The 17754-nt window shown below is 44.9% G+C and overlaps 1 protein-coding gene across 5 annotated transcripts in view; it reads right to left on the bottom strand.

The window, feature by feature from the left end:
• The window catches only part of RASGRP1 (RAS guanyl releasing protein 1), an 84363-nt gene extending 67266 nt beyond the window's left edge, over positions 1-17097 (bottom strand). For 2 of the 5 annotated variants that reach the window (XM_047766753.1, XM_047766752.1), the window contains exons 1-2: positions 16853-17095; positions 12366-12550 (exon numbers count right to left, since the gene is read on the bottom strand). In XM_047766753.1, the coding sequence (XP_047622709.1) occupies positions 12366-12550; positions 16853-16887 (220 nt within the window). In that variant the 5' untranslated portion in view covers positions 16888-17095. Of the gene's footprint in view, positions 1-12365; positions 12551-15615; positions 15828-16852 lie in introns of all 5 variants that reach the window. The other 3 variants (XM_047766754.1, XM_047766760.1, XM_047766751.1) reach the window with 3 other exon arrangements.
• Between the last annotated feature and the right edge of the window lie 657 nt (positions 17098-17754).

Raw genomic sequence — 17754 nt, 5'->3', positions numbered from 1 at the left:
CCTATTTAAGACAAACATAGCCCGCTACTTCATCATCCAAGAAAACCAGACTATATTCCTTTGAATTCTCTGTTATTCTTAGTCATCTTTCTTAGGTTTGAAAATATTTTCTTTTCAAGATCTCATTATGGAAAATTATAAGCATATACCACAGGAGGCAAAAACGATGTAAGGGACCTCCATGGACTCACTCAGATTCAACAATGATCAGCACATGGGCCAGTTTTGATCCATCTACACCCTACTCGCTTCTCCCTCCCATACTATTTTAAAGCAAATCCCAAACATGATATTTAGTCAGTAACTATTTCAGTGTATGTATGTATGTGTGTGTATATATATATATATATATATATATATATATATATATATATATTTTTGTCTCTTGTCTTTTTAGGGGTGCACCATGGCACATGGAGGTTCCCAGGCTAGGGGATGAATCAGAGCTGTAACTGCCAGCTTACACCACAGCCACAGCAATGACAGATCTGAGCCACATCTGCGACCTATACCACAACTCTTGGCAACGCCGGATCTTTAACCCATTGAGCGAGGCCAGGGATTGAACCTGCGTCCTCATGGATGCTAGTCAGATTCGTTTCCACGGAGCCACAATGGGAATTCCCAATATATTTTAAAAAATAAGAATTCCTAAGGAAAAAAAAAAACCCAATGCATCATTAACATGCCTAAAACAAAATCAATAATTCCTTAATATTACCAAATATCCAGTCATCATACAAGTTTCCAAGTACATATAATTATATAATAATTATGAGTATGTGTATACATTTACATAATTTTTAGAAAGAAGGTTCACACATTATGACTAGTTGAAATCCCTTTAAGTCTCTTTTAGTCCAGAGGAGCCTCCTTTATTTTTCTTGCAAATTTGCAGGCACATTTTCTCAGTTAACTATGGCTAAGCCTATCTCAGGTAGACTTTGGTGGCTGCTGGCCAGGTATCAGGACTCTGGGGCCACTGTGGACAGAGAGAGCAAGGGAGCCACAGGCACAGTAAGTGTGGGGAGCTCTTCCTCTGGGTTGTATTTTCTTTTGCTTCTTATTTTAGGGCCGCACCTGTGGCATATGGAAAGTCCCAGGCTAAGGGTCAAATTCAAGCTATAGCTGCTGGCCTACACCAGAGCCATAGCCATGCCAGATCTGAGCCACATGTGCAACTTACATATCAGCTTACGGCAATGCCGGGTCCTTAACCCACTGCGTGATGCCAGGGATCAAACCCGAATCCTCATGGATACCGGTCAGGTTTGTTACCGCTGAGCCACAATGGGAACTCTACCTTTGGGGTGTATTTCAAGCAGTCAAGTGAACCCCAGCCATCAAGCGCTTGGCTCATCCTTGGTCCTGCAGCCAAGAGTGTGGGAACTAGAGCTATCTTCTGGGAAGCAGCACATCAGAGGCTGTTGAGACCCTATGTGTGGCCTGAACTACCTGGGAGTGGAGGGAAATGGTGAACTCACCAAGGCAGATTTGGATGGAGAAAATCTGGAACCTAGGCTGCTAGTGAGCTGGGGTGGGTGAAGGTGAGGGAGCATGAAAACTCCCCTACGTGTTTTGCATTAAATAAATGAGTGGAAAATTAACCAAAAGGATTAACTGCTCACCAGATTTAAGGATGCTCTGTAGCTTGTAACTACACTCTCACAAGATAAACTTGTAAATCATAAGGCTGGGACGTTTCATGGCTTCCTAAGTGTTCTGGGTACCCCTTAAAATGGGGCTGTTGGCAAGTTTACAAAAAGCAAATCCCGAGGGAACAGAGGTTCAGAGGGAACAGTGAAGGGAAGCCAGACATGGCTACTGAGGCTCCCGAATGACTTAATCCCTGCTGCCTTCCAACTCTGGTTATCCCACTCTCTCCTTCACTATAAAACCAGCAACCTCTACTTGCCCTTCTCCCCCAGGAACGGTGCTTCTAGTCCCTATACCCTTGGTTCTTTTCAATTAATCACTGGTATCCCTCAAATCCAAGCTCTACCCTGGCAGCATCTTCTGCCTGAAGATTTTTGTTAAGAACCTCAGCAGTCTCCCCAGGGCCTGTGACCACTCTCTGGAAAAAACTAAAGTAAGACAACACAGCCTCCTTCCTACCACTGCCCATTATCTCTTCTACTCTGTACAAGAGTCATAGGGGCGCCAAACTGCAGCATCTCTGTGTTTCTTCTACGTATCTTACCTGGTTGCTATTTTAGAGTCTCTTAGAAAGTTACTAGAGACACAAGATTTTTCCACTGTTTCTGAAAGTAAAGCCTCTCTTCAATAAAACTCATCTGAATTTCCCTGCACATAAAAAAAAGCACCTCTAGACTTTTAAGGTAATGGAATCATTTTTTTTGTTTCCTTCATTTATTATAACTATAAGCAGTCATGGTTATCATAATTAGCATTTAGCATGGGAAAGGAATGAGTAACTATTCTTCTTTTCTTGTAATGTCTTTAATTCCTCCTTAGAATCATTTTAGTTGCCAAGCAACCTTCACTTTCATGTCCCATATGTGAAAGGATCATGCCAGAATTGTTTTTTAAAATCCATTTTAGGATGGAATAGCAACTTTGTGTGCTAGCACTCCTCTTTAGAAATACTAACAATGATTTTAAGATACTAATTGTTGAAAATGTGAGTTAGGGAAAGCAAAGAGTTTATTAGAGTGAATCTACTACAAAAAGTTATATGGTTGTGATACACGTAAATACACATGGAGGAGAATCTAGGAAGATATACCCAGCCATGTTGACAGCACTTATCTTGCTTTTGGTGGTAGGATGAATGATTGCAATTTTCTTCTTTTTGTTAGTCTGTATTTTCTAAGTTTTCTATAGTGAACATAAATAATGCTGAAAGTTGTTAACATTTAAAAAGTAAACATAAGAGCTGAGTTAGAGTAAGATATAAACACAGGAAGATGATGTTAGCAGAACCTATGAGTGATCATTTCACAACATATGTCAATCAAACCATCATGCTGTCTACCTTAAACTTAGTGATGTATGGCCATTATTTCTCAAAAAAAAAAAAACTGGAAAAAATGTAAATATGTGAGCTGAGTTACAGTTAGGTCTTTGTAAACACAAGAACATAAAATGGTGGGAATTAAATGAGAATATGTATATAAAATACATTAGTATCAACACTGTTGTTCATACTAACTACTTAAATACTAGTAAAAAAAATTTTAAGTCTACAAAAATGATAAATTTTATGTTACATGCATTCTGCCATAATGAAAAAGTCTCCTAAGAACAACACAGATTCAGTCTATATTAATAATTTAGGAAAAAAAGGATTTAAATTTGATTGCGCTTATAAGTGTCCACCTTAAGGATATTGGTTCTTTTAATAATCAAAAGTACTTTCTTTAAAAATACACAAATTCTGTGGAAAGGTTCATTTGTGCCATATATTAGATTCCAGATATAAGTGATATCATATGTCTTTCTCTTTCTGACTTACTTCAGTTAGCATGAGAGTCTCTAGTTCCATCCATGTTGCTGCAAATGGCATTATTTCATTCTTTTTTATGGCTGAGTAGATCCTGCTGTTTAACACTAGGAACTATGTCTAGTCACTTATGATGGAGCATGATAATGTGAGAAAAAATAATGTATACATGTATGTGTAACAGGGTCATCATGCTGTACAGTAGAAAAAAATAATTTATTGGGGAAATAAAAAAAATACACAAATTCCTGAAGGACTTTCACGTTCACATTCAGTATCATGATTGAGACCTCATCACACCTTCTCCCAGACATTTTTAGTCTCAGAAGTCATTTCAGGAGGATGAAAGTGAGAGGCACAGTGGAATATGAAATTACATCATACAGTGGACTTAATAAAACTTTTCTTATATGACAATGGAATATTCACTAAATCTCTGGAATAGGGATTTTTGTCAAGTTGAGAATTAATAAAGGAAAAGATAAAAGGAAATATAAACAAATTTAACTACACTAAAATGTAAATTTTCTACTCATTAAAATCCAAAACCATCAAAAAAAAAATGGAAATGAGAGAAAAAAAATGCCTGTAGCAAATGCTAATCAAAGAGTTAACAGGGTTTTTTGTTTTTTTTAAAAAATATAAGAAGCTTTTGGAAATTTTTCAGGAAAAAGTCATTAAGAAGCAAGTGGTAAATATGCAAACAATTTGAAAAGACAGTTCATAAAACTGGAGGTACAGTTAGCAAACAAACTTAAGAAAACACACTCAACAAAAGCTTGGTTATAGGTATATCTGTATAATAGTACCTGTTACCCTGAGGTGGGAAATAAAGGCAAATGATCAAACAGATGGAATCAGAAACAGAGACAGTATATAATACATGAAGAACAGAAGTCACAAAATTGAGGTTTGGTTAGTCAGAAAGAAGGGAAAGTTTAATCATGGAGAATTTTTAGAGGAGGTGAATTAAAAAAAAAAAAAAAAAAGCCAAAACCACTGAGTGATAACTTCAACTTTAGAATGAGAATCTCTCAGTTTTAAAGTTTCAGCATCACATCTCCTTAAAAAACAAAACAAAACAAAACCTGTCACATAAGCTGCAGGTGAACAACACTGTAATTTGACATTTGTATACACTACACAGTGATCACCGCAAAGTCTATGGACCATCCATCACCAAATGATTGACCCCACTTTACCGCTTTTGCCCACCCCCTAGCCCCTTTCCCCTCCTGTGATCACAGATCTGTCACTTCTCTAAGAAAATTTCTCAACTTCACCGATACTTGACTTCCTCATCTCTAAGGTATATTGTTCCTCTTCTTTGAAGAACACATGGAGAGTTGTTTTATAAGATACTATGATGAGAGGAGCAAAACAATGGCAAATATTACTTTCTCCTAAATAGGTAATGCAAAATAAAATTTCCAGTTTGCAGTTTCCCACCTTGGTACTCTGCTGTGGAAGCATCCTCTGCAGCTGGAGGAAAGTGCTGGTACATGTTTAACAGTGGCCTCTCTGGGGGTGGAGGTTAAGAACCATTGATTAGTAGTGTTTGTCCATTTCTGTGGTGTAAATACTCCCAACACAGGCAATGTCAAGTCCCAGAGCTGGGCAGGAACACCCACGTCTCCATAACACAGCATGTGTATGCTGAACATGGACAGCATATAAACTGTAGAGCGTTTGCACCATACAGACACAATAGAAAAGATTCCAGGAGGATGGATGACAGGAGAATGTGGTAATATATTAGGAAATGATGAGTGCTGAGAGTTTATCTTTAAGATAATTCTGTTTATACAATTTAATTTTTAATGATGGCTGTGTCTAATAATGGGCTTGTGAAATTCCTAAAGCTGTTAACAACCTACCCTTGCAGAGTAAGACTTTCAAGTCTGTGACTGCGTTCAATGGAATATGGGGCCTTGTGCATCTGCAGAGGCCATGTGAAGCTGGCCCTACTTACAGTCTTGCTCTGTCCCTGCTGTCTTCCTCACAACCAGTCTAGGACAACCCAAGGTAGCTGGTAGCCCAAACTGCCTCCCGACTAAGGCACCAAGTCCAGCAGATGGAACAGCTCCAGGCAGAAGGAGCAGGAGCTCCGACCAGTAGGAAGTTGATCAGGGGCTGGGCCTGCACTTCAGAGGACCCTCCCCTGTGGTCTCCCTGCCAATCACTGCTGTTCCAGCCAACAACTCAACACACTGCTTTAGCTGTCACATTATTTCCTAATGTGGTGCTGTCATGGACTTAATAACCTTCATGTCAACACAGGGCCTTAAAAAGTTGGTTAGAAAGGTAACGCTTTTGAAGAAGTACTCAGAGGAGTCACATCTCTAGTTCCCCCAGCTAGGCCACTACTTCTGGGTCTCTGACCCATGGGGAACAGCCACAAGCTAGGGGGCGAGACCCTCCAGCACCACAGTAAACTGGTCTGAGTGTGGCTTCAAGGTGGAAGCGCAGACTAGGAATGCTGCCTTTGAGTGCAAGGAACCACATGATAGTAATAACAGACGTGCACTTTGTTTATTTCCGTAGCCCAAGGACTGACAGGCAGGAAGTTTTCAAGGGAGTTCCTGCAGTTGAGAAGGGAAAGAGATGTAGGAAAATCTGACAGACGTGCACCCAGAGTTGCAAACCTGTTCAGGGGCAAACCTCTCTCTCATGAGATCTAGACTGATGGCTTGAGAGATGCTTTGGCTTTATCAGGACTGTCTAGTTCACACAGTGAAAACTGATCTGCTCTCTTCTTTTTCAGAGGATTTGTGCTCTTTGAGTATTCCATATTTTCCTAGAAAGTCTGAGAAAACACTCTGGGATGTACAAGAAGCAAGTGTGCTCAGGAATCACCTCCATCAGAACCACAGCGACTGAAGGCTGAATGAAAAGCTCTGGAGTTGACCCTCAGGAATCTGAATGTTGAACACACCCCACTGTGATCACTGTTTATGCTAAAGTTGGAGAACTTCCAGGAGAGTGGAGAGAACATGTGCCTTGGAGAGCAGAGTTCAGATCTCAGCAGCTCTCCCACTAAGGAGCTGGGCCACTTCCCACAGGTTATTTAATGTCCCTGAGCTTCAGGTCCCTGCAAATTAAAAGAGCAAAATAATATCCACCTCACAGGGTTGTTGTGAAGATCAACAGGACCAATTCAGGTAATTGGTAATTAGTGTACCCTAGTGAGCCTGCACCTAGGCTCTGGCCACCATCAGTCTGCTATCTGTCTGTCTCTGTCTCTCTTTCTCTCTGGATGGTGTCACTGAGCTGAGATGCTCGGCATTCCTGAACATTGATAACCTTATGCACAGACATTGTCCTGCTATTACAGAGGGAGGTCTGCTGTAAACACCACCACACAGCAAAGCACAGATGAGATGTGAGTGGAGGGGTTTCCCCTTCTCCCTCCTCAGGCCTGACAGTCACTGTATCTCACACCCAGGAGAGGGCCAGCCTGTTGAAAATGTAGCCAAGGCTCCTTGGCATACATAGCATCCCAAACAGAGAATACGAATTCATTCCAGAGACCTAAGAATAGTCCTGCCTGGGAGCTGCTTTGATGCCCAGGAGCCTCAGAACAGGGTGCTCCAAGGACCATCCTTTACATGTGAAACCTGGATGGAGTTCCCATTGCGGTTCAGCAGTAATGAACCTGACTAGTTTCTGTGAGGACAAGGTTTCAATCCCTGCCTCGCTCAGTGGGTTAAGGATCCATTGTTGCTGTGAGCTGTGCTGTAGGTTGAAGATGTGGCTTGGATCGGGCATTGCTGGGCTGTGGTGTAGGCTGGCAGCCTAGCCTGAGAACTTCCATAGGCCATGGGTGTGACCCTAAAAGACGAAGATGAAGACAACAACGAAGAAGTCAAAGATGAAGAAAGAAAGAAAGAGAAGAAGAAGAAAGAAAAAGAAGAAAGAAAGAAAGAAAAAGAAGAAGAGGAAAGAAACCCAGTAACTGTGATTCCCAGAGACTTGGGATCCCACTGTGCAGGCTCCTGGGACAGCTGTGGTCTATGTCATGAAGGTCAGCCTTCCTGACCCTACACTCTACTTTCTTCCTTGGAGATGCTGGTTCTTGGGTCTGAGCACCCTTCAACATCATGGCCCTTGGCTTCTGTCCTCATGTGCTTGTTGCCTCTGGGCACTTGGATTGGGTGCACATTTTCTAAGCTGCACAGTGGTGAGGAACCATGAGCCTTCCCTTTGCCATAGAGGGAACTAGAGTCCCAACAAGTGTGTGTTTGCCTTCTTTGGACCCAACTTTAAAAACACATGTAGTGTTTTACCCTTAAGAAACTGCAGTCTAGACAATGCGTTTAACGTCAAACTGCTGCATGGTGCAGGAGATATACCTGTTGCTCTTGAGGTTTTTCTAGTTGGGGAGAGACAATGCACACACTGATTTTAATTAATTCATAGTTTGTTTGAAAGGGAATTTCAGGCAGATACCTGGCATGTAGCTGGGGTCCAGTAAATGTTTCCTACATTGGAGTTTAATCTCTACTCTAGGGGACGCCAGGGCTGCAGAATGTAGGCACAGTGCAGGCCTGTTCTGTGAAGGGAGGCCTGTGCTAGGAGAGGAACCCAAGCATGGCCCAGCCTAGGTTCCAAGAAGCTTCTGGGGGCAGAGGAAGAAGGGAGTTTTCTCTTTAGATTGTGGGGTATGAGGCAAGTTGTTTTAATTCTCAGAGGCTCCATTTATTTTCCCCTTTGCCCCTGGAGACAGTACTACCTGACTTGTCTATTTCAGAGTTTTTTGAGTTTAAAAGGAAATCAGGAGTTCCTCTATGGCTCAGCCAATTATGAACCCAACTCGTATCCATGAGGATGTGGGTTTGATCACTGGCCTCACTCAATGGGTTAAGGATCTGGTGTTGCCATGAGCTGTGGTATAGGTCGAAGACGCGAATCGGATCTGCCATTGCTGTGGTGTAGGCTGCCAGCTACAGCTCAAATTTGACCCCTAGCCTAGGAACTTCCATTTGCTGCTGGTTGCAGCCCAAATAAGTAAATAAAAGGAAATAAATACAAATAGCCCTCCAAGAAAAAATTAACAATACTCCATACATAAGACACTAGCTAAGCTGTGTTTCTGTTCTCAATGACAGGTAAGACAAAGAGTCTTAGGCTGAGTTTCTTCCCACACACTCCACCTGGTCCACCTGGGAGCAGGAGGCCTCCATGCTGAGGGTCCCCTTTCTGCCGCCTGTTTGCAGTTTTCTTTCTGATGCTCTCAGAAGTTGTCTTGCATTCAGGAGGCAGAATTTGGCCCTCTGAAGCCTGCTGTTTGGCCCTCAAAGCTGGCAGCCCTCTTACAAAGTAAAAACATAAAAAGCTCGGGTGAGCTCACAGGTCTTTCCTACCTCTGAGATAGATGGTGTGATTCACATGCATTTGACACAAATACAAACATACCAGGTTGTGAGGATTTGCTTCATTATGCTCCATGGAAGAGTGGATTAACCAGCAATAATGCGGTGAGAATGTAAAGCATGACCCCTGATTAAAACAGAAGGTAGGAGTGGGTAGTTTCTTGGTTATAGCAATGAACTATGACTCAAGGCTCTGAGTTTCTAATCACAGATCTGGAACCTTACATGTGACACTGGAGGCTTGCTAGAGGCCTTTAAGAGTACTCTTAATTTGTGCCTGCTGGTCACCCATTCTAAAAGCATGGTAATAAGTCCTTCCTCTGTGAACAGGGTGGTAATTAATGGTTAATGATACTAAAGGGAGAGCCATCAGGAAAGAATGCCAAATGCCCAGGATGCCTTAGAGAGTATTCAGAGTAGCAGCCTGAGCTGCTAGAAAAATGCTAACCTCACACTGCTTTTCCCCTTTGGGTCAACCATCTACCCGACAGATAGTCCACCACTATTCGACAGAATTTCTGCGAGGAAGGGAATCTTTTCTATTCACTCTGTCCAGCAGCAGGTACCACTCGGGGCAGTCGGGCACTTGAAACTTGGCTGGTGAGGCTCAGGAACTAGATTTTGCATTTGACTTAATTGTAATTAATTGAAATCTCTATGTAAAGGGCTATCTGTCGGTAATGGCTACCATACTGGACAGCACAGCTGTGGCCACTTCAAATCTCAAAGCATCAGCACTAAGGTGAGGTTGAGAAAGCAGCAAAAAGCAAATTAACTAATTAGTCAACGCTTATGTTCAAAAGAGGTTTTTTTCTCCCCCCCTTTTCAAGTTTGTTGGAGGAGCTGCTGAAACTCGAGTCTGAAGGGGAAGATAACCCCCAAAAAACTTTCCCCACACTTCCGTAGTGCTATTTTCCTCTTTTTTTCATAGGTATTCAAATGAGAAGGATTCTAAACTCATGAACACAATGCTAATCGAGACTGCTTTATTCTAAAGCAAGACTCTTCCATACTAACCTGAGAAAATAACCAGTAAGGGAGGTTTCAAGAGAACTAGCGCCTCGCTGGGTGCTATTCTCCAACCACCTCTGAGACCTACAGAAGCACAAGCAGTACTTTGCGGGAATGGTTGCTTGTCACAGTATAGCTCCACACCCCTCCCCCACGAGATACCTCAACTGATCACCAGAATCAAAGTCACCAACGACGAAGAAAGTGCTGTCTCCCATTCCCTCCAGACCTGGGGTGCCTTTTTCTTTTTGCCTCTTTCATGTAAATTCTGTGGCAGGAAACTCTGCAGTACATCAAGGACAAAGCCTTGAGATCTCAGCTTCCTGCCTTCCCGCAGCATTCCCACGGCCCAAAGGGAGTTTGGACACACAATGGCTGTTCTCCCTAATCCTTGTCTGCCTAGTTTAATGAATGTAGTTTTCCCACACACCTGAGTTTAGCATTGCCCTGTCTTTTGTACATCCCCCCACCCCGCAACAATGCGTTTCTCAGGTATTCTCAGATTGAATAATGGAACGGTTTGGTTGTTGTAATGCTCCTTATGCAATGCCCAGCCCAATGTCAGATGCAAATAGGGGCTATTGATGCTTGGTGACAATGGATAAAAGACTTAGACTCAATGGGATTTTCATAGCTTTGGGATTTTAAGGTACTTTCAGTTCAACATAACCCAGGAAACAAAGTATCTCTAGCCCTTGGGGGCTGCATTGAGGGGAGTGGATCAGGCTTGGTTCTTTTGCAAGAGGACTTCAGAATAGGTTGGGTGTTTTTTAGGTTGATGTCATGATGATTTGAAGGTTAGGACAACAGCCCTGAACTCAGGCAGTAGCATGACTGTCCTGGGACGAAGAAAGACAGCATGATAGACATTGTTGGGCCCCATTTCTTCAACAGTGAAATTATAAATACGCTTTATTCATGAAACACTCACAGTGCCTTGCTAAAGGCCAGTAAATAAGATTACCACAACTGTGTAAGAAACTTTAGAGCTTATCAAGTTGGGAACCAGGTGAAAGTCAAGTACCTGATACATCATGGCTCATCACTGCCATGCTTCCACTCATTCCCACTGGCCTCCTTGTGTGGATATTTTGCAAAGAGATTATTTTGAAATAGAAAACCATTCATTCTGTTCCCAAATTCATCCTTAACTGAAAGATGTAAGTGTAAATAAATAGAAATTCAGTTAAAATTTAATGCTAAATAAGTAAAAAAAAAAAATGCTCCCTCTTCCAAGTTCAAGTCTGTAACAAACAATAAAGTGGTGATTCTCAAAGTGGGGGTTCTTGGATCAGCTGCAGCAGCATCACCTAAGAACTTGGTGGAAATAGAAATTTGGGGGGCCCACCCCAGACCTGGTGGAGCAGCCAGTTTTGGGGGGCAGCAATCTGTGTTACCAAAAATCTCTACATGATTCTGCACAAGCTGTTGAGAACCGCTGCTTTAAACCAATGTTGGAATCATTGAAACTACTCTTCAGTGTGTTGTGAAACTGTACTAAATGAGAATCCCCCTAAAGTCAGTTCTTTCCCAATTCTACAAGTTCTGAGTGAGAACTACCCAGGTTCACCCAATGAATAATCCCAGTGCTGAGTTCTAATAGCTCTATGTGCTGTACCACCTGGGATCTGATCCCTCCACCCCACCCCCCAGGGCTGGGGTGGGCTGGCGCTTCTGAGATGAGCTCCATGCTCATCTGCTCTATGGTGGGAGGCGGAAGGGTTCAAAAGGGGGCACAGAGGAGGACTGGTGATGCTGGAACTCTGAATTTTCCATCATCCCTTTTTTTGGGAGGGTAACATGTTTAATACTCTTCAATTACCATTTCACAAATAACAATCAAAAGAAAGTGCTTAGAAAATTCACCAAAGAATAGGGCATCCTTGCAGATAACTGCCTGTCAGCTGCACTAAGTTGCTTAGCCTTCTTGGTGAGGATGAGTGATGACAGATGCAGCATCTACATCACTCCCTGCCAATTTCCTCAATCCTTGATCACATCGCTTATTTACCAGTATCTCCCAGGCACAGCCATTCCGGCTTTGGCCGGTCCTTTCCTATTCCAGCACAACTGCCCTCCAGATCGTGGAGGGGAATTATTAAGACCGGATTGTCTGAATGATCCCAAAGCTTTCCAACTGCTGTGATAACAGCATTTGCTCATGTAACCTCGCCTCTGTGTGCCCTGAGAACACCAGGACAGAAAAGCACCAGATAGATGCACCAGTGCATTTTAGTATATACTTTTCATCACGAGATAAAACCTCCATCCTAAGAAAAATGGAAACACGAATGCTCCTCAGTAACTTTTCTCGCTTTAAATCGCACCTCTCATCACGACCTATTACACCCACACAGTCATGTGCCATGGGCACTGCACGCTGTCTCCAACATTTCAAAGGCTCGAAAGCTATTTTTAAACCCCAAATGCAATCTAGGTTGCTATTCCATAAAGCACTTTTTAAGGAAGAACAAAGTAAGAGAGCAATTTTTATGCATGTGGGCAGTTCGCCAACTCACCGAAAGACTGAACACAGCTGTCGATGAGATCGTCCAGGCTGGCTCCTTTGGCTAGATGTCCCAGAGACACCATCATTCGGAACTGGGTGATCTGGGCCAGGCTGGGATGGGAGGGGCAGGGGCTGCTGGCTGGCTTTGCCTCTAGTCTTGTTTTAGGGGCAGCTCTGCCGCCATGAGAAGGTTTCCTGGGGAAAGAGAGGAGGTGGGGAGTGAGAGCAGAGCAGCCAGGGAAGGACCGCACTGGTAGCTCCAAAGCTCTGCAGGCAGATTGGAGAGAAAAGAAGAAGAGATAAGACAATTAATCTTGGGAGTTAGTTTGATAAAAGACATACCCCTCCCACTTGGCAAATGCACCAAACTGACTGGCTGGTTGTTAAAGAGACATCTTGCCAGTAGCAAGGTTGGTTTTAGGGTTGCAAACAGATTTTAGCTTGGGACTAGGATTGCTTCGGCCTGCTTTCTCCAGTTCCTGAAGAGGAGAGGCAGACGCAAGACTAAACTAGCTTGGCAGTTTTTAATTCCCATCAAGAATTTTTTTTATTTTAGCCCTGAGACTGACTTGGGTCTTAAGAATTAAGTTGCTCTCATCTTCAGCTAGACTCATTCATCTTGAGCAACACCAGAGCTACCATAGAAAGTCAGGTGGCCACAGATACATCTTTAAGGATTTGAGGGGACAAGTCAAAAAACTGAGGGCCTGAGTGCAGGGGGTAAGGGTTATGGCAGTAACATGTAGATTTCAAGCTCTCCCTGTGTTTTTCACAAATCTTGATTGGCTCTAAGAGTCCGTTTTTCATTGTTAATAATACAGGTAATCATTCTGAGTCATTTCTATCCTTAAGCATCATGCTATCAAGTCTTCCCTTGGGTCCTTACTGATTGAAAAAGTAAGCATAGCCCACGAGTGGGCTTTATCACAGAAGTGAATGCAAATGGATGAGTCTGAATCTGGAAACGGCTTAGGAGTCCAGTTGGTCACCCTTGTCCACTTTCACTTCATTTTATTTTTGGTCATGATCTCATTAGTACAAGTCAAGTTGTTTGGCAACATGATTATTAGTTAATTTAGCATTTAATTTTCCTTCCATTAAAAAACAAACATATACACACACAGAGAGACATATCTATCATCTCCTAAGATTTACTAGTGATAGGCATTGTTGCTTATAACTTCTTTGAGCATGTTCTCCGCTCCTTACTTTGGTTCTTTCATGTTTACTAGCAAAGAGGAGACAAAAAGAAACATACTGCAGATCATAACGTCAATCACTACCTATGTGGTAAACATATGATGGCATCATTTAATTCCATTATCAAGACATTGTGATGGATCAGAGAGAACCAGTAAGATAGTCTGAAAAGGTATTCCGCAAACTGAAAAACATGCTCATTATATATTAAATGATGTATATTCCTGAGCATATAAAATATACTCATTTTATGTTATTGTTGTAGTATGAAGGTAATCTGGAAGTCCTTTAATACAAAACTCTAGTTGGAGAATCAGAACCAGGCCGTGAAGAGATAACTATAAATCTTAAATAACTGTCCTGCGAGTGTCAAGGGTAAGAAGTGTGGAGAACTCGTTCCAGGTGGAGGGTTGAGGGAAAGCTTCTCGACAAGATGTAATCTCATCCAGAAGGGGCCGAAGAAGTACTCAAATCAAAAATAAAATGCTGGAACACACATGGATTTTGGGAAACCACCCTGTTACAAGACAGTGGGAACACTTAGAACACGGCCAGACTCATGGAGGGAACACTTTGCCCTTCGAGTTCCCCTTCGAAGTAGCTGGTCAGGCAGTGGCTTCTGCTGTCTCTTCCAACCTAGGATGGGTTCAGTGAAATCCAATCAGAACGTGGCTATTGGGACCACGTAGCCCCAGGGGGTGTTTTCTGAAAGATCAAGTTGCTGTTATAGGACTTGATCGAGTTTCTGGCCAGTACTGATTTTCAGCCAGCCCTGTGATAGTGCCCCGATCTGATCAGCATCTGAAAATGAAAGGAAATAATAATGGCCACCCTGAATTGAATTCAGACTCATCCATTTGCATTCACTATCATAGGTATGGCTGCAGATCTACATGGTCTTTAAAGCTTACAGCCCAGAAAGATATCTCCACTTTATGATGTCGAAGCTGAGTCTGAAAGAGACTAAAATAACACAGCCAAGGATGTACAATTCATATTTGGATTTGACCTCTTTGGTTTTGTTTAGTAAATATTTACTGTGCCTGGAACTGCGTACCTTTCACGACATCAGAATTAGCAAGAGAAGCTGAAAAGGTCAATTCCACTTAAGACAAAAGTAAAATCCTCCAAAAGCATAGCCGACAAGAGAAAGGCTGAATCTCGGTCCTTGCTTTTTTTACAGGTCCCCCAAAGTCCTCAGACCCTGGAGCTGGATGGTCATTCTCCAAGCCCTTCATCCATGCGTGTGAAGGTCTGGGCTTAGAAAAGCAATGTGGCTAGGCACCAGTGCAGAACCCAGGTAGGAGCCAGGCCTCCTGTGCCCATGCCACGCTCCCCAGCCCCAGGCTCCCTTCTGGTTAGAAGGCTCGCTTTGTTTTAGGCCTTCCACTTTACTTCTCCATAGCCCCTGGAGAAGAGGCCACTTCAACTGGAGTGGGGCTGGGAGGTGGGCATCCTCCTCTGTCTCTCAACTGGCCAACCCAGGGAAAATTCCATTTTCCCCCTCAACTGGTTGCATCAACCACAGAAGACTCCAAAAACTGCCCTGGCTGGAATCCCAGTAATGTTTCCCAGTGCCACCCATAGCAGAAACCACTTTGGTTCAGGAGGTGAGTCTCGAGGTGGATGCTTTTACCAGAACTAGGAGGGACTGGTAAAATTCAAGCATAAGTAAAGAACTTGACAGGAGCATTTAGGGGCGGGACAAGGGAAGGTGAGAGATGTGGTCCGGGGAGTATGGAGACGGTAGAGACTTGGAGGATTAGACAGGAGAAACCAGGGAGAAGAGAAACTACTAAAGTCCAGAAAGCATCCCGAGAGATCAGGAAGATGGGGGGTTAAGTGCACCTTAAACTAGGAAACAGCAATTTTGCTCTGCAGTCTCCTGACAAACCTTCAATTCGTTCTGTCTTTTCTGACGAAATGGCTATAGATAAGGATTTAGAAAATGCTATTTTAGGCAGGTCTAAGGGTGTTATATCAATCCATAGAAGGAATAGCCTCTAAGTCAGCAAACGGCAGATGTATTTTTAAAGGGTAGAAAGCAAATGTTTGCTCACCAGTTCCCTTGTGTGTTAAAAAAAAAAGAAAAACGCCCAAGAGGAAAAAAATTAACTTGAAGGTATTTCCCGAGGCTAAAACTGGCTAAGGCGCCAGCCAATTTGCTGCAGGAGATTGTCAAAAGTCTGACTGGTTAGGGTGAAATCCTCTTCAGGCACAGGTACCTCCACAGAGGTCACAATTTCGGGTTAAACTTTTAATGAAATCCAGCCTAGAAGAGTAAGAGGTGAAATGAACACAGAGAACGAACAGAAACTTCCACAACTTTCTTTGCAGTGGAAGATGGTTTTTAATGGCTTGTAGCAAGGATTTCTTCAGGCCCCAGGCCTGCCCTCTCCCAGCTCCCATGATAACAGACTCAATTTAATTTCCTGAAGCTCCTCCTCTTAACCTGGTGCAATTTAATTTGCTGCAGCCTCTCCTTTCGATTTGGTGCAAGGCACAGCGCAGCACCTTCAGGGGACATAAAGTGCCAAAAACTTTTAGCTTCATTAAGGTTCAACTGGGCAACGCTTCCTGCCTCGACTGGGCCCAGCCAGGCACAACAGAGCTCGCGTGTACAGAGGCAGGATGAGCATAGCCTGCCCAGGCTCTATGCTGAGCCCAGGTCATGGTCGGCAGCTGCCTGGTTCTGGCCCTTTCAGGGCCAATCTCAGGTGCCTGGCCCCTCCTGCCTTTTCACTCGCGGTCACTTTCCCTTCATCTTTTGTCACCCCCAAGATCCTCCTAAAACACGTCTAGCATCACTGGATGTGGGGGATCGCGGCTCTCTGGCCCCTGCGCGCTCACAGCAAACGCAGTTGGCCTCCTGAGTCAGGCCGGACATCCGCAGGGCCGGACGGGCCGCCAGGTGGCGCCGCCCGAGCCGAAGCGGCAGCAGGTGCGGGGGGCGCAGAAAGTCCGTGAGGAGGAGTCCCAGGGGTCCCGCGCCCCGGGCTGGAGGACCCGGTCGCTCGGCACGATTCCGGGGCTCGCCCGGCGAACTCTGGCCGTGCGTCCGCACAAACCAGCTCCGTCTCCCGCTAGTCGGGCGAGATGCGCCAAGCGCGCCGGGTGCATCTGTCCCTCGCATCCGTCTCCCCTGACTTCGGCGGAGACCCCGGCCGGCCTCACCCCCGGCCAGCAATTTTCCATAGGAGGAGGTCAGGACCGGTCACCCCGCTTCCCGTCTCGGCGAAGTCCCGGGGCCGCGGGCGCCGTGCCCCCCCCCGAAAGGAAACGGGCGCCCCTACTCACCGCGGAGCCTCTCTCGTCTTGCCCAGGGTGCCCATGGCCGCGGCCGCGCTCCCGGAGCCGCCTCACCTAGCGCGGCGGGACAGGCTCGGCAGGGAGCGGCGCATCTCCAACGCCGCCACCGCAGCCTGCCGAGCCCTTCAGTACAGGGCCGCCCACCCTCCGCTCTCTGCTCTCTGAGCCGGTGGAGCCCGACGGCTGCGCACCGGCAAGTACAAACTTTGTGTGAGCGCGCCCCCTCGCCCTCCTCCTCGAGCGCGTGCACATTCGCAGGCACAAACCACCTGACAGCGCTGATGTTATCGCCGGAGGAAATGTGTGGCGCTCTTCTGCTCTTCCCTGAAACCTGCCCCCATTACTCGCTAGTCCCCAGAGCCTGCCTCTCTTTCCGATCTCGCCTTTCGCCCCTGCAGGCCACCTCTGCCCGCCCAAGGCTGAAGTTCGAAGAGGAGTTGGAGGGACGGGGAGCCCCTGGTGCCCTGGATCCCAACCCTCAATCCGCGACCAGAGACGGGGTAGGGGCTGGAGGAAACCGACTTCGCGGCCAGTTCTTGGGGTAACCCCACCTTCCCACATTTCAGTACTGACTCCCGAAGACCCCTTGTCCCCTCTCAGGCCTTTCTTGTATATATCAGAGCTCAGAGGAGGGGGTGGGATAAGGAACGAATACACAGGTGTGGGTCCGCCTTAGCCTGTGCCTTTGGGTGGCTTCTTGGTAGCAACTTGCAAGACTGACTGGAGATCCGTGCTCGGTACCCTGAGGGAGCAGCGAGTGTGGAGGTGCACTCTGGGTGTGATGCCTATCAGGCAAGACACAGTTGCCTGGCCTTTGTGGATGTGGGAGATGTGGGGAGAAGAGGACAGGGCTGAGGATGGGTGGGGAGACTTTTCTGACAGCCTTTCTG

The sequence above is a fragment of the Phacochoerus africanus genome, chromosome 2, assembly GCF_016906955.1.
Source record: "Phacochoerus africanus isolate WHEZ1 chromosome 2, ROS_Pafr_v1, whole genome shotgun sequence".
NCBI classification, from domain to species: Eukaryota; Metazoa; Chordata; class Mammalia; order Artiodactyla; family Suidae; genus Phacochoerus; species Phacochoerus africanus.
This window is presented reverse-complemented; position numbering and strand designations above follow the sequence as displayed.